The 17,132-nt window shown below is 45.6% G+C and overlaps 1 protein-coding gene across 1 annotated transcript in view; it reads right to left on the reverse strand.

Annotated features, from left to right (window-relative positions):
• Positions 1 to 3,267: 3,267 nt before the first annotated feature.
• The window catches only part of LOC116974899 (contactin-associated protein-like 4), a 16,436-nt gene continuing 2,571 nt past the window's right edge, over positions 3,268 to 17,132 (reverse strand). Inside the window, exon 3 of the mRNA XM_033023509.1 lies at positions 3,268 to 3,556. Within this exon, the coding sequence (XP_032879400.1) occupies positions 3,342 to 3,556 (215 nt within the window). The 3' untranslated portion in view covers positions 3,268 to 3,341. The remainder of the gene's footprint in view (positions 3,557 to 17,132) is intronic.

Raw genomic sequence — 17,132 nt, forward strand, 5'->3', positions numbered from 1 at the left:
CTCTTGAAAGCATCCAGAGAACCTGCCTCCACCGCCCTCTGAGGCAGAGAATTCCACACTCACCACTCTCTGAGAAAAAGTGTTTCCTCGTCTCCGTTCTTCACTTTCGGCCCACACTCCAAAGACGTGCAGGCTTGCAAGTTAATTGGCTTGGTGTAAGTTTAAATTGCTGCTAGTGTGTGAAGGATAGCGCTAGTGTGCGGGGATCGCTGGTCGGTGCGGACACGGTGGGCCGAAGAGCCCGCTTCCCACGCTGTATCTCTAAACCAAACTAATCACCAAGAGCATCATTTGAAATCAAGTAGCAGAAAGAAACAATTCAAGGAATTAACGTTATCATCAACTTTAGAAGGTCACAGGGTGATGAGTACGCTCCATTCATTATCAATGGGGACTGAGTGGAGAGAGTGTCCAGCTTCAGGTTTCTGGGCACACACATTTCAGAGGACCTCACGTGGTCCAGCAACACCACGGCACTGGTCAAGAAAGCACAGCAACGGCTGTTTTTCCTGAGGTTGCTGAAAAAAGGTGGTCTGCCCAAACAGATGCTGGTGACTTTCCACCGCTGCACCACAGAGAGCATCCCAACATACTGCATCTCAGTGTGGTATCTCAGTTGCACAGCAGCGGATAGAAGACCTCTTCAGCGGGTCGTCTCCAGAGCACAGAAGATCATTGGGATACAGCTCCCAGCCCTGGAGGACATCTACAACACACGCTGCCTCAGAAAAGCCATCAGCATCTGTAAGGAATCAACACACGCCCATGTCACTGTCTGTTGGAACTTCCTCCATCTGGCAGACGTTATAAGAAATTTTTCCCTTGAGCTACAACTGCACTGAATCAGTCGGCTAAGCGCCCCCCCCCCCCCCCCCCCCCATAATCTGTCTTCGCCCCCATAATCAACTGGCACAACTGACCAATCTCAACAGTATTCTCCCCCCCCCCCCCCCCCCCCCCCATCAGTCTGAAGAAGGGTTTCGGCCCGAAACGTTGCCTATTTCCTTCGCTCCATAGATGCTGCTGCACCCGCTGAGTTTCTCCAGCATTTTTGTGTACCTTCAACAGTATTACTGATTTGATCCATGTCTGGTTTTGCTGCTGATGACCTGATCCAGAATCCATGTCAGGTTTTCCACACAACCACCACTTTGTGGCATGCGGGCAGCCTTGCTGTTTATTAGTTTTAACTTACAATTTGGAGTCTGCAGTACTCATCTCGATGGTCTCTGTATGTATACTAATGAAAGTACTTGTTGTGATATATAATGCCTCTGTATTCAGATTCAGATTCAACTTTAATTGTCATTGTCAATGTCAGTGTACAATACCGAGACAGTACAGAGATCATAAGTACTTTGTGACAGCTGCTGTAATCTTTAACCTCAGTGTACATGGACCTATTTGTACTTTTACATTATTTATTTATTTTATGGCATCGATATGGTGTTTGCAATCTTAATCTCGTTGTTCTTGTACAATGACAATAAAGATATATTGTTATTATTAAAATTATTATTACAGGAGAGGGAAAACTCTGATTTAAAACCTCCACTGCCTTGTGGCCATATCCAGTCATGGAAAAGGCTCCAGGAGTAAACCTCAAGAGAATCCCGAGTCGGAGCCCCTAAGGCAGTTCGTCATTGTCCACAACCTCGCGCTGGCAGCTCCTGCGACGGCGCTGGTGCCAAACTGTAACGGCCCTGCTGTTCCTTTGGATCGATCAGCGACGTGGAGAGGGGGGACGTACTGCATGGGCAACAGCCTGTCCTCCATATGACATCGCCCAGGCTTGCATCCGACTAGGATGCATCACCCATGGTCAGTCATGACCGAGGGGGGCCTACATATTATTATTATTATTATTATTATTATTAAAAATTACAATAGGATATGATTTAACATTTTTTTAAAGTCAAGTGAAATCAAGTCACATTTATTTATATAGCACATTTAAAAAACAACTCTCGTTGGCCAAAGTGCTTTCCATTTGTATAAGAATAGTATAACAAACAAACTACACACATATAGCCCTCGCTCAGAGGACGTCAGGAAAGGCTTGGGAGTACAGATGGGATTTTAATCCCGATTTAAAGGAGTCGATGGAGGGGGCAGTTCTGATGGGAAAGGGGATGCTGTTCCACAGTCTAGGAGCTGCAACCGCAAAGGCGCGGTCACCCCTGAGCTTATGCCTAGACCGCAGGGGAGTAACACAACCTTCTGATGGAATGACTGCAGAAATGATATTAGTGCAAAATACTATTGTATCATGAAAGTGGGTAGCCATGGAGAGAAATTATGGCAAAGCCATATTGTCCACCTCTCCAGAATATAGAATACAGAACAACAAATTCAATGTTCTTGTTTTGGTTTAGGAAAGTTGAAGGTGAGAGAGTGACTAAACATTTAACACAAGACAAATAAATGGAAGTCCATGCACCACAAGTGTGACACACGTTTGATTTATGGATTTTTGGAATAACACGATTGTTCATTTAATACAAAAAGCCTGATTTAAGCGCTCGTATTTTTTGAAATATCGTGCTCAAATTTACACCTGGGGTCAAGTAAAGAACGTTCACATCGCAGCCCTACATCGTTCACTAATCTTTCCACCTCCACGCACAAGGAGCACAAGACAGACACCATTGAATGCAGATGCCGAGAAGTGTGTTCAGCTCTGGCTGAACAACTTCTAATCTTATGTGTGGACTCGACAAGGAGAAGAGCGTATATATGTTTCATAAGATCATGAGTGATAGGAGCAGAATTAGGCCATTCGGCCCATCAAGTCCACTCCGCCATTCAATCATGGCTGATCTATCTCTCCCACCCAACCCCATTCCCATGCCTTCTCCCCATAAACCCTGACACCCGCACTAATCAAGAATCTATCCATCACTGCCTTAAATACACCCATTGACTTGTTTAATGTGTAATTGTGAGTTTTTGAATTACGTGCAGCTTTTCAACAATGCAAACCCCCCGCATAAAATGTGAGGTGCCTGTTGAAGCGAGACCAGGCAGGTTGAGTGAAATAGTTTTTATTTACCAGAAAAACTAAACTAAAACTCGTGAAAACCGCGTGCCTAGTTGAGCTGACAAAACACTGCTCCTGTCGATGGGAGGAGCGCTGATAAACGGCTAAAAGCCCGCGAACGAACAACCGCGGTCACGTGACTGTGCCGACCAACGACGAGGGTTCTGACTTCCCAGCCCCACCATTAGGTGCTGCTACACTGTAATTAAAAAGTGTTAACGTTGATATTCGATTTGCTTTTCAATGATCGATATTTTCAATATCGCTTTTCAATCGATCGGTATTTATTAAACAAGTTACGTTATTTAATCAAGCTTCCTACCCAAATGCTGTCTTCTTGACGATACTGCTTCCAGTTCCTGCCCGTATCACTGAACATCAGCAGGTAGCGCGTCACCCAGTCCGAGCTTCCATAGCGGCCTTGGGTGGCAATAGCAGTCATCTCCGTTCTCTCCCCCAGATCTATCTGCAGCCACTGGTGCTTGTTAGACTCCAAAGGCGACCATCCACCAGCACCTTCGAAGAGTCAAAGAAATAAAACAGTTGTGAGTTAAAACACAAAATGGAAGCACATGTGAAAATAATCTCCTCGACTACTCTTCACGTTGCCTCGGCATAATCAAGGGACATGTCTCACTCCCTCTTCTCCCCTCTCCCATCAGGCAAGAGGTGCAGAAGTTTGAAAATGCACAACTTGCAGATTCAGGGACAGTTTCTTCCCAGCTGTTACCAGGCTACAGAACCGTCCTCTCACCAGTTTGCCGGAAGGAACTGCAGATGCTGGTTTAAATCGAAGATAGACACAAAATGCTGGAGTAACTCGGCGGGACAGGGAGCATCTCCGGAGAGAAGGAATGAGCGACGTTTCCGATCGAGACCCTTGTTCAGTCTGAAGAAGGGTCGCGACCCGAAACGTCACCCATCCTCTAACCAGCTCGAGAGCAGTCCTGACCTCCCATCTACTCACTGGAGATCTTTAATTGGACTTTATCTGGCACTAGATGTTGTACCTTTTACCCTTATCCGTACACTGTGGATGGCTTGATTGCAGTCATGTATAGTCTTTTCTTTGATCAGATAACACGCAATAAAAAACTTTTCACTGTTACCTGATTATGAGATATGGCTAGTGGTTTTATTGCATCGTAGAGCAGCACAACACAGAAACAGGCTCCTCACCAGAAAATGTCCATATTGAACATGGTGCTAAGGTAAACAGATCTCATCTGCCTACACATGATCCATATCCCTCCATCTCCTTCATATCCATGTACTTATCTAACTGCCACTTCTGAACTTAAAAGACATTTAAAAGACATGGGGTGGCACAGAGGTGCAGCGGTAGTGTTGCTGCTTTACAGCGCTAGAAACCTGGTTCGATCCTGACTATGCGTGCAATCTCGTCAAGTCAAGTTTATTCGTCACATACACATAGGAGATGTGCAGTGAAATGAAAAGTGGCAATGCTCGCGGACTTTGTGCAAAAAAACAAACAAACTACAAACAGAATGGAACAGAATCACATATTCTTTTACATATTAAATATTGTGGGCGGAAGGAAAAAGGGAAAAAAAAACAAAAAACCCCAGCAATTTAAAAAAAAAGTAGAGTGGAACAGTAAAGTTAGTCCCTGGTGAGATAGGAGTTTACATTCCTAATGACCACTGGGAAGAAACTCCTTCTCAACCTCCCCGTTCTCACAGCATGGCACCGGAGGCGTTTGCCTGACCGTAGCATCTGGAACAGTCCATTGCAGGGGTGGAAGGGACCTCCCATGATTTTATTGGCTCTGGAGTTGCACCTCCTGATGTATAGTTCCTGCAGGGGGGCGAGTGAAGTTCCCATAGTGCGTTCGGCCGAACGCACTACTCTCTGCAGAGCCTTCTTATCCTGGGCAGAGCAATTACCAAACCAGATTGTAATATTTCCGGAGAAGATGCTTTCCACAGCCGCTGAGTAAAAGCAGCGGTACGGAGCAATCTGTATGGAGTTTGGACGTTATGGGAAGAAGGCAGGGGAATGCCATTGAGAGGGGACGATAGATCAGCAAGGATCGAATAGCAGAGTAGACTTGATTCAGCTTCTATAACATGAACGCCACCAATGGCTGCCTCGCCAACAGTCTCTTCCTTCTATGAGTTTTAATAGTATGTGTTAAATGTATGTTTTTAGTGTTCTTTAGCTTGTTTTATGTGGGGGTCTTCAACAACGAGGAGCCCGGATAGACCACGGAGTTTCAACCATGGTGTGCTTGCGGACTTAACATCACGGAGCTCGCGGTCTCTGGTCAGAGACCGACTTCGGGAGCTAAAAGCCACGGGAGCTTCGACCACACTGACGCAGGAGTTTCGATCGCCCCGACGCGGGAGTTTCGATCGCCCCGACGCGGGACCTTCGATCGCCCCGACCGCGGGAGAATAAAGAGGAAGATTGGACTTTGTACCTTCCATCACAGTGGGGAATGTGGGGAATCCGCTGTGGCGGATGTTTATGTTAACTTTTATGTAGTTGTGTGTCTTGTTGCTTTTTTTTCGCATGGCGGTCGGTATGGCAATTCGCATATCACTGTGCCTCAATTGGCACATGTGACAATAAAAGACCTCTGAAACCTTTTGAACTTATGAAGATAGTTGGAAGGTCTCCACTGAAGTAGATGGAGGTCTGGACTGCTCTCTAGCTAGTGAGAGGATGGTTCTGTTGCCTGATAACAGCTGGGAAGAAACTGTCCCTGAATCTGGACAGTGTGCGTTTTCGAACTTCTGTACTTATTGCAACTGGCAATAAGCAGTGGGCAATTACTGTAATGGGCATTTAACAGTGGTTCCAAGCAGTGGTGGTGAATTACCATCAGGTTTGGCTTCCTTTCCTGAAGTGTTGGAGGATGAGGAAAAAACAGAATACAACTTCTACCGCTGATATTTCCCTGCTAAATTCAGGCCCATTACTTTGCCATCTGTTGTACAGATGAGCCATTCTTTCAATGAATGGTGGAAAAGACTTGAGGAGCTAAATGGCCATAACTTGTTCGCCTGTTCCAACGTATCAATGGATTTGTTTTCCAAATCTACCACAGCCTGTTATTCAAAGGATTATTGTGTTCAGTTTTTGGTCAGTCTGCTATAACAAAGAGAGCATTAAGCTGGAAGGATAAAAAATTTAGTATTCATTTAGTTTATTGTCACATGCACCGAGGTATAATGAAAAGCTTTTGCTGCATGCTAACCAGTCAGCGGCAGGACACTGCATGATTACAATCGAGCCATTCACACTGCACAGGAACATGATAAAGGGAATAACATGAGCAACATTTAGTGCAAGGTAAAGCCAGTAAAGTCCGATCAAAGATAGTCCAAGGGTCTCCAATGAGCTAGCTCTATGAGATTTACAAGGATGTTCATGTTCATAAGTTCAAGGAGCAGAATCAGGCTATTCATCCCATTCTGTCTACGTCACCATTTAATCATGGCTGATCTAGTTTCACACTCAACTCCATTCTCATTCCCATAACCCCTGACATCCTAAAGGGCCTGTCCCACGAGCATGCGACTCCATGCGGCAAGCGCGACCAAACCAGAAGCGGGGGCCGCGCGGAGGTCGAGTGCGTGACATGAAGTTCGAGCAAAGTCCGCGGGAAGTTCGCGCGTGACGTACGGCGTCGAGGCGGCTGCGGGCCGGCAGGCCGTTGCCACGCGTAATTTTTGAACACGGTCAGTTTTTCGGAGCCCCGCGCGATGTCGGGACCAGCTTCGCACAACTCCATACGGCTCCGGCGATCGAAGTAATACCGTCCCCGCGAGGCCGTACGCCTCAAGCGACCACGTTAGGTTGCGCTTGCCGCATGGAGTCGCATGCTCATGGGTCAGGGCCTTTAGGTTGCGCTTGCCGCATGGAGTCGCATGCTCGTGGGACAGGCCCTTTACAATGCCACACATCAAGGGCCTTAGCTTCAGGAAGATGTTGGGCAGGCTAGCTCTTTACTCAATAGACAATAAACAATAGGTGCAGGAGTAGGCCCTTTGAGCCAGCACCGCCATTCACTGTGATCATGGCTGATCATCCACAATCAGTACCCTGTTACTGCCTTCTCCTCATATCCCTTGACTGCTATCTTTAAGAGCACTATCTAACTCTCTCTTGCCCCCCACTGCCTTCTGAGGCAGAGAATTCCACAGATTCACAACTCTCTGGGTGAAAAAGTTTTTTGTCATCTCCGTTCTAAATGGCCAATCCCTTATTCTTGAACTGTGTCCCCTGGTTCTGGACTCCCTTAACATCGGGAACATGTTTCCTGCCTCTAGCGTGTCCAATCCCTTAATAATCTTATATGTTTCAATAAGATACCCTCTCCTCCTTCTAAATTCCAGAGTATACAAGCCCAGTCGCTCCATTCTTTCAACATATGACAGTCCCGCCATCCCGAGAATTCTCGTGAACCTACGCAGCACTCCCTGAATAGCAAGAATGTACTTCCTCAAATTTGAAGACCAAAACTGCAGGCAATATTCCAGGTGTGGTCTCACTAGGGCCCTGTACAACTGCACAAGGACCTCTTTGCTCCTATACTCAACTCCTCTTGTTATGAAAGCCAACATGCCATTCGCTTTCTCCACTGCCTGCTGTACCTGCTTGCTTGCTTTCAGTGCTGTAGCTGCACGTTTCCTTGGAGCTTAGGAGGCTGAGGGGTTCCTTTGTAGATATATATGAAATCATGAATGGAATAGATGGGATGAATGCACTCAGTCTTTTATCCAGGGAAGGGGGATTAAGAACTAGAGGGCACAGGTTTAAGGTGAGAGGGGAAAGATTTGATAGTTACCCGAGGGAATATTATTTCACATAGGTGGGTGGTGGGTATATAGAACGAGCTTCCAGAGGAGCTTGGGGCAGCACAGTGGCAGTAGAGTTGCTGCCTTACAACGCCAGAGATCCGGGTTCAATTCCAACCACGGGTGCTGTCGGTACAGAGTTTGTATGTTCTCCCTGTGACCGCGTGGGTTTTCTCTGGGTGCTCTGGTTTTCTCCCACACTCCAAGGACGTACAGGTTTGTAGGTTAATTGGCGGGTGAATGTTTGTATATTGTCCCTAGTGTATGTAGGATAGTGCTACTGCTAGTTGGCATACACTCGATGGGCCGATGGGTCCATTTCCGCGCTGTAACTCCAAAGTCTAAAGCCAAAAGGAAGTAGTCGAGGCAGGTACAATAACAACTATTAAAAGATATTTGTACAATTACATGGGGAAAGGTTTGGAGGGATATATGCCTATTGCAGGCAAATGGGACTAACTTTGATGGGGTATCTTAGTCAGCATAGTTCAGTTGGGCAGAAAGGCCTGTTGCCATGCTGTGTGACTCAGGGGGTGAACCTCATCGAAATGTACGGAATAGTGAAAGGCTTGGATATAGTGGATGTGGAGATGATGTTTCCACTAGTGGGAGAGTCCAGGACTAGAGGTCAGAGCCTTAGAATTACAGGACATTCTTTTAGGAAGGAGACGAGGAGAAATGTATTTAATCAGAGGGTGGTGAATCTGTGGAATTCTTTGCCACAGCCAAAGCTAAGGTGGCCAAGTCAGTGGATATTATTAAAGCCGAGATAGATAGATTCTTGATTAGTACGGGTGTCAGAGGTTATTGGGGGAAGGCAGGAGAATGGGGTTCGGAGGGAGAGACAGATCAGCCATGATTGAATGGCAGAGTAAACTTGATGGGCCGAATGGCCTAATTCTGCTCCTATCACTTATGATCTTATGACTCTTTAACTATGTCTCTATGTTAGAAGCCACACGACTCAGATAGATATTCACGTATGCACAGTAGCATGTGGTGCATTACACGACAACATTTCTCATGATTCCTATTTCAATACACAGAACCAAGTTGTAAGTGAAATGTATTTGCAATTTAAATTACACATTTAGCTTTGATGTGCAATCATCAAATTCCTATTCCCACATACAGTTCAACGCATCATCTCATCTGGGCCTCATTACAATATAGTTAGATAGTTTAATTTAGTTTATTTTAGTTTAGTTTAGTTATGTTCATTGCGTTTATTGTCAGGTGTACTGAGGTACAGTGTAAAGCTTTTTATTGCATGCTAACCAGTCAGCGGAAAGACTAGACATGATTACAATTGATTGAAGGTAGACAAAAATGCTGGAGAAACTCAGCGGGTGAGGCAGCATCTATGGAGCGAAGGAAATAGGCAACGTTTCAGGTCGAAACCCTTCTTCAGACTGATGTCTGCGTGGGGGGAGGGGTGGGAGAAAGACAGGAAGAGATAGAGCCAAAGGGCTGAGGGAGAGCTGGGAAGGGGAGGAGAAGGTAAGGACTACCTGAAATTAAAGAAGTCAATGTTCATACCGCTGGGGTGCAAACTGCTCCTCCAAATTACGGTGGTCCTCACTCTGGCCATGGAGGAAGCCCAGGACAAAAAGGTCGGATTCGGAATGGGAGGGGAAGTTGAAGTGCTGAGCCACCCGGAGATCAGGTTGGTTATTTTGCGAAACGGTCGCCAAGCCTACGCTTGGTCTCACCAATGTAGAGCAACTGACATCAAGAGCAGCGGATGCAGTAGATGAGGTTGGAGGAGGTGCAGGTGAATTGAGCAGCCTAGAGTTTACAGATACAGGATGAAGGGAATAACGTTTAGTGCAAGATAAAGTCCAATAAAGTCTGATTAAAGGTGGTCTGAGGATCTTAAATGAAGTAGCTCAGGACCACTCGCTACCTGTTGGTAGGTTGGTTCAGTGGCCTGACAACAGCTGGGAAGAAACTGTCACTGAATCTGGTTCGTTTCACACTTCTGTACCTCTGAGGTGTAGATGGAGTCAATGGAAGGCATGTTGGTTTTGGTGATGGTCTGGGTTGCGTCCACAATCCTGTGCAATTACTTGCGGTGTTGGGTGGAGCTGTTATGCAATCAAAAATAAAGGACATAGAAACATAGAAAATAGGTGCAGGAGTAGGCCATTTGGCCCTTCAAGCCTGCACTGCCATTCAGTATGATCATGGCAGATCATCCAACTCAGTATCCTGTACCTGCCTTCTCTCCATACCCCTTGATACCTTTAACCACAAGGGCCACATCTACTCCCTCTTAAATATAGCCAATGAACTGGCCTCAACTACCTTCTGTGGCAGAGAATTCCACAGATTCACCACTCTCTGTGTAAAAAATGATTTTCTCATCTCGGTCCTAAAAGACTTCCCCCTTATCCTTAAACTGTGACCCCTTGTTCTGGACTTCCTCAACATCGGGAACAATCTTCCTGCATCTAGCCTGTCCAACCCCTTAAGAATTTTGTACGTTTCTATAAGATCCCCCCTCAATCTTCTAAATTCTAGCGAGTACAAGCCGAGTCTATCCAGTCTTTCTTTAAATGAAAGTCCTGCCATCCCAGGAATCAGTCTGGTGAACCTTCTCTGTTCTCCCTCTATGGCAAGAATGTCCTTCCTCAGATTAGGAGACCAAAACTGTACGCATTACTCCAGGTGTGGTCTCACCAAGACCCTGTACAACTGCAATAGAACCTCCCTGCTCTTATACTCAAATCCTTTTTGCTATGAATGCTAACATACCATATGCTTTCTTCACTGCCTGCTGTACCTGCATGCCTACATAAAATGCTGGATTGGCTTGGCATGTCAGGCAGCATCTCTGGTGAACATGGATAGATGACTGTTTTGGATAAAGGAGCTATGGAAGTGCTGTGTGAATTCTGGCCTTTGCACTCTCATTTGGCTTCTCCGTAGGGAACAGCTTGCCCTCCGCATTCATCTGGTTGAAATAATGGGTCGACTGGGCTTGTATTCACTGGGATTTAGAAGGGTGAGAGGCGATTTCATAGAAACATATAAAATTCTTAAAGGATTGGACAGGCTAGATGCAGGAAAATTGTTCGCGATGTTGGGGGAGTCCTGAACCAGGGGACACAGTTTAAGAATAAGGGGACTGAGATGACGAAAAACATTTTCACCCAGAGAGTTGTGAATCTGTGGAATTCTCTGCCACAGAAGGCAATGGAGGTCAATTCACTGGATGTTTTCAAGAGAGAGTTAAATTTAGCTCTAAGGGCTAAAGGAATCAAAGGATATGGGGGGAAAAGCAGAAACAAGGTACAGATTTTAGATGATCAGCCATGATCATATTGAATGGCTGTCTCGAAGGGCCAAATGGCCTACTCCTGCACCTATTTTTCTGTGTTTCTATGTTTCTATCTCATTCCTTCTAACCTTGTGGCTAAAGGGATCAGGGGGTATGGAGAGAAGGCAGGTATGGGATATTGATTTGGATGATCAGCCATGATCATATTGAATGGCGGTACAGGCTCGAAGGGCCGAATGGCCTACTCCTGCACCTATTTTCCATGTTTCTATGTTTCTAACCTGCACTCCTTGCTCCCAGACACAGGGCCTTGCTTCCATGAATGCCATTGCTGGAGCCACAGAAAATATCATGAGAAACAGCAACACCACAAACGAGCAACGATGTTCCATTTAAGAATGAATGTCCCCAGGTTTCATTATTTAAGTGACCACAAAACTGTGAAGTGAGTATGAAAGTTAACCAGCTGAGATCTTTCATCATTTTCTAACTCATAAGTGAATTTCTCTGCGGGTTTTAACAAGAAGTCCTGCGTTTCAAAACTAGCAAATTAAGTTATTTTTATATTTAATGCTCTCAAAAGGACCACGCCTTCAATGAACATACAATCCAGCCACATCATCTTCTTTCAAGGGCCAGTCCAAGGTAAAGGCGCTAAATGCGTCATTGTAATTGTTGTCAAGCTTGATGAGAGATGCTATTAAAGAAGCAAGGTTTCCAGTGATTCTCCACTTCTGTGCTACAAAAAGAACAATCCCCATCAACACAACAGGAAAGCAATTCTATTTCTTCGGAGCTGTACTCTTTAAAAGGCTTACATCAATCTGTCTTAGTCATGGAATCCCAGCATAACAATAAGCCTTCGACCTACTGCTAATGCGTGTAGTTCAGGCCGCCACGTGACAGGAGGGATAGCCCACAGCCCACAATGGACCGTCCCCTGATCATCATTACGTTTTTGCATATCATTTATTCATTTAGAAACATAGAAAATAGGTGCAGGAGTAGGCCGTTCGGCCCTTCGAGCCTGCACCGCCATTCAATATGATCATGGCTGATCATCCAACTCAGTATCCCATACCTGCCTTCTCTCCATACCCTTTGATCCCTTTAGCCACAAGGGCCACATCTAACTCCCGCTTAAATATAGCCAATGAACTGTGGCCTCAACTACCTTCTGTGGCAGAGAGTTCCAGAGATTCACCACTCTCTGTGTGAAAAATGTTTTTCTCATCTCGGTCCTAAAGGATTTCCCCTTTATCCTTAAGCTGTGACACCTTGTCCTGGACTTCCCCAACATCGGGAACAATCTTCCTGCATCTAGCCTGTCCAACCCCTTAAGAATTTTGTAAGTTTCTATAAGATCCCCCCTCAATCTCCTAAATTCTAGCGAGTACAAGCCGAGTCTATCCAGTCCTTCCTCATATGAAAGTCCTGACATCCCAGGAATCAGTTTGGTGAACCTTCTCTGCACCCTCTATTTGTTCAACATCTCTCTATATCCCATTCTATATCTCTCGTTTCCCTTTTTCTCCTGATTCTCTGTCTGAAGAAGGGTCTCGACCCGAAATGTCACTTATTCTTTTTCTCAAGAGATGCTGCCCGACTCCAGCTTTTTGTGCCTATCCTCGGTGTAAACCAGAATCTACAGATTCTTTCCTACACATAGGAAGGATGAGGAGGCCTTGGAGAAGGTGCAGCAGAGGTCAACCAGACTACTGCCTGGATTAATAATAATAATGGATGGGATTTATATAGCGCCTTTCTAATACTCAAGGCGCTTTACATCGCATTATTCATTCACTCCTCAGTCACACTCGGTGGTGGTAAGCTACTTCTGTAGCCACAGCTGCCCTGGGGCAGACTGACGGAAGCGTGGCTGCCATTCTGCGCCTACGGCCCCTCCGACCACCACCAATCACTCACACACATTCACACACAGGCAAAGGTGGGTGAAGTGTCTTGCCCAAGGACACAACGACAGTATGCACTCCAAGCGGGATTCGAACCGGCCACCTTCCGGTCGCCAGCCGAACACTTAGCCCATTGTGCCATCTGTCGTCCCAGATTAGTGGGTATTGGCCAAAAGAAGAGGTTGGACAAAATGCCATGGAGCGGCAGAAGTCGAGGGGAGATCTGATATAAGTGAAAACAATTCTAAGAAGCATAGATAGATAGGTTAGATAGTCAGAACATTTTTCCTAGGATGGAAGTGTCAAATAGAGAGCATAGCTTTAAGGTAAGAAGGGCAAAATTTAAAGCAGATGGGCACATTTTTTTGAATGAATGAATGAATGAATGAATGAATGAATGAATGAATGAATGAATGAATCAGTTTATTGGCCAAGTATTCACATACAAGGAATTTGCCTTGGTGCTCCACCCGCAAGTGACAACATGGCATACAGTGACAGTTAGGAATGACACATAAAACATTAAACATTAAGCAAAGGGTCATAAGGTCATCAGGTCATAAGCTGTACACAAAGGATCATAAGGAATAGGAATGGAATTAGGCCATTCGGCCCATCTAGTCTACTCCGAAATTCAAACACGGCTGATCTATCTCTCTCTGCTAAAACCATTCTCCTGCCTTCTCCCCATAACGTCTGACACCCGTACTAATCAAGACACTATCTATGCCTTAAAAATATCCACTGACTTGGCCTCCACAGCCTTCTGTGGCAAAGAATTCCACAGATTCACCACACTCTGACTAAAGACATTTCTCCTCATCTCCTTCCTAAAAGAACGTCCTTTAACTCTGAGTCTATGACCTCTATGACCTCTAGTCATAGACTCTCCCACAAGTGGAAACATCCTCTCCACATGCACTCTATCCAAGCCATTCACTATTCTGTATGTTTCAATGAGGCCCCCCTCATTCTTATAAACTCGAGCGAGAACAGGCCCAGTGCCGACAAACGGCCATCATAGGTTTAAGGGCTTGTCCCACTCACGCAATTTTTTGGCGACTTTGCCGGCACCGGTCATAGTCGCAGCAGGTCGCCGAAAATTCTCAACACGTTGAAAATCCAGCGGCGACCAGAAAAAGGTGCGACTCTTTGGGCGACTACTCACGACCATACAGGTGACATTTCGCGGGATGACGCCTGTCACCCAAAGAGTCGTATCTTTTTCTGGTCGCCGCTGGATTTTCAACATTTTGAAACATTTTGGCTACCTGCTGCGACAATGGCGGGTGCCGGCAAGTCGCTGAAAAAATCGGGTAAGTGGGACAGCCCTTAACCTACTCATTCCTGGGATCATTCTTGTAAACTGGTGCCGGGTGCCTGGAACATGCTGCTAGGGGTGGTGGTGGAGGCAGATATAATAGTGGTGTTTTAGTGGCTTTTAGATAGGTTTAGTTTTTAGTTTAGTTTAGTTTAGTTTAGTTTAAGGTCACGTGTGCCGAGGTGACGCTTTGAATCGCGACCCTTCTTCAGCATCAGCATCATCAGTCTGAAGAAGGGTTCAAACCCAAATCATCACTGATCCATGTTCTCCCGAGATGATGTCAGACCCGCTGAGTTACTCAAGCATTTTATATATTTATTGTAAAGCAGCATCTATCTCTCTCCTTTCTGTGATCCGTTGACTTCTGTATGTTAACATTTTAACCCAGCAAAATACAACTACTCCTGAACTCTACAAAATCTTGAGAGGAATATATCGGGTAGCCACATAGAGTCTCTTGCCCAGAGTAGATGAATCGAGGACCAGAGGACATAAGTTTAAGGTTAAGGGGAAAAGATTTAATAGGAATTGTAGGGGTGACTTTTTCATACAAAGGGTGGTGGGTGTATGGAACGAGCTGCCAGAGGAGGTAGTTGAGGCAGGGACTATTCCAACATTTAAGAAATAGACAAGTACATGGATAGGACAGGTATGGAGGTGACATGGACCAAAGGCCGGTGGGTCTAGTGTAGCAGGGACATGTTGGACGGTGTGGGCAAGTTGTGTTGAAGACCCTGTTTCCACACTGTATGTCTATGACTCCATGACTTGGAAATAGCAAGTGGTATTTTGTTCTACAATGACATCTGCACAAAAAACACCAATTCACACAGAAGGTGGTGGGTATATGGAACAAACTACCAGACGAAATTGTTGAGGCAGGTTCAATAACAACATTTGGACAGGCACAGGGATAAGAAAGGTTGAGAGGGACATAGGTCAAAAGAGGGGGAATGTTTAGTTTTAGTTTGGGTTAGAGATATGACAGGAAACAGGCTGTTCAGCCCACCGAGTCTGCGCTGACCGGGAATCCCCGCACACTAACACTATCCTATACACACTGGGAATAATTTACAATTAAACCAAACCAATTAGCCAACAAACTTGTACGTCTTTGGAGCGTGGTAGGAAAGCCGGATATCCTGGAGAAAAAACGCACTCGGGTCACGGGGAGAACGTACAAACTCCGTACAGACAGCACCCATAGTCGGGATCGAACCAACATCTCTGGCGCTGTAAGACAGTAACTCTACCGCTGCACCGCCAATAGGTTGGGCTTAGTTAAGCAACTCAGTCAGCATGGACAAAAATAGGCTGAATGGCCTGTTTCCATGCTTTTATGACCAATAACTCTAACACAATTCTCCACCGTAAGTAGTTCTCCCTGTAAACCCCTGAATCAATAATATTGATTTGCAACTATTCTGTTTTACCCCATAAAGCACAGATGATGCTGGCATGAAGCATAAAATATCATAAAAGCCTAGTTTTTCAAGGTCAGGGCGACGACACCCTCAAGCCACTGGTTAGAAAAGGAGCGGATTCTTAAAAGAGCTTCATTGTTGTAAATGAGCTAACCTTAAAGGCACATCTTTTCTAAACCCTTTTCATCTCGATCAAATGGAAACAAAGGGAAGCATTCAAAAATGGAGATGAAAGAAAAAAAAATGGCTTTCAGGGATATGAAATAGTTATGCAATTTTAGTTAGTGAATCGAAAATGCCTTCAGCATATCTGTCTGGGAGGCAATACGATTTCCATTAGAGGTTTGCAGAATTGTCCTTTCTCCTTGTGTGCCCTGCACCAACGCTAATTTTGAACAGAAACCTGGCCCTCAGGAATATTACTTCCATTAGTCATCATTTGTGTTATTGGTTGAGTTTAGTTTTTGCTTTATTTAGTTTACTTCATGGGCGACACGGTGGCTCAGCGGTAGAGTTGCTGCCTTACAACGCTAGAGACCCGGGTTCGAGCCTGACTACAATAGACAATAGACAATAGGTGCAGGAGTAGGCCATTCAGCCCTTCGAGCCAGCACCGCCATTTAATGTGATCATGGCTGATCATCCACAATCAGTACCACGTTCCTGCCTTCTCCCCATATCCCCTGACTCCGCTATCTTTAAGAGCCCTATCTAGCTCTCTCTTGAAAGGATCCAGAGTTGCAGGTAGTGGAAGCAGGTAGGGAGACTGACAAAAACCTACGGGAACTGCACGGAAACCTTGGGTGGGGCGCAAAGTCTCCAGAGGTTTCCGTTCAGGTTTTATGCCACTGTCCCACTTAGGAAACCACTACCTGCAACCTCCGGGCAACCACCTGCAACCTCCGGCAACCGCACGGAAACCTTGGGTGGGGCGCATAGTCTCCAGAGGTTTCCATTCAGGTTTCCTAAGTGGGACAGGGGCATCTAACTCTCTCTTGAAAACACCCAGTGAATTGGCCTCCAATGCCCATTGTGGGAGAGAATTCCATAGATTCACAACTCTCTGGGTGAAAATGTTTCTCCTTGTCACAGTCCTAAATGGCCTACCATTTCGGAAATCATCGTGTAGCAAGATTTCTAATGCTAAGTTTGCAAGACAGCAAAGCAAAACTCCATATTATTCAACATGTTACGCAACATAGCAACGTTACTCCCTTGTTTAAGAAAGAACTGGTGGTGCTGGAAAAATCGAAGGTAGACAATAATGCTGGAGAAACTCAGCGGGTGAGGCAGCATCTATGGAGAGAAGGAATAGGCGATGT

This window comes from Amblyraja radiata, chromosome 7, assembly GCF_010909765.2.
Source record: "Amblyraja radiata isolate CabotCenter1 chromosome 7, sAmbRad1.1.pri, whole genome shotgun sequence".
In the NCBI taxonomy this organism is placed as follows: Eukaryota; Metazoa; Chordata; class Chondrichthyes; order Rajiformes; family Rajidae; genus Amblyraja; species Amblyraja radiata.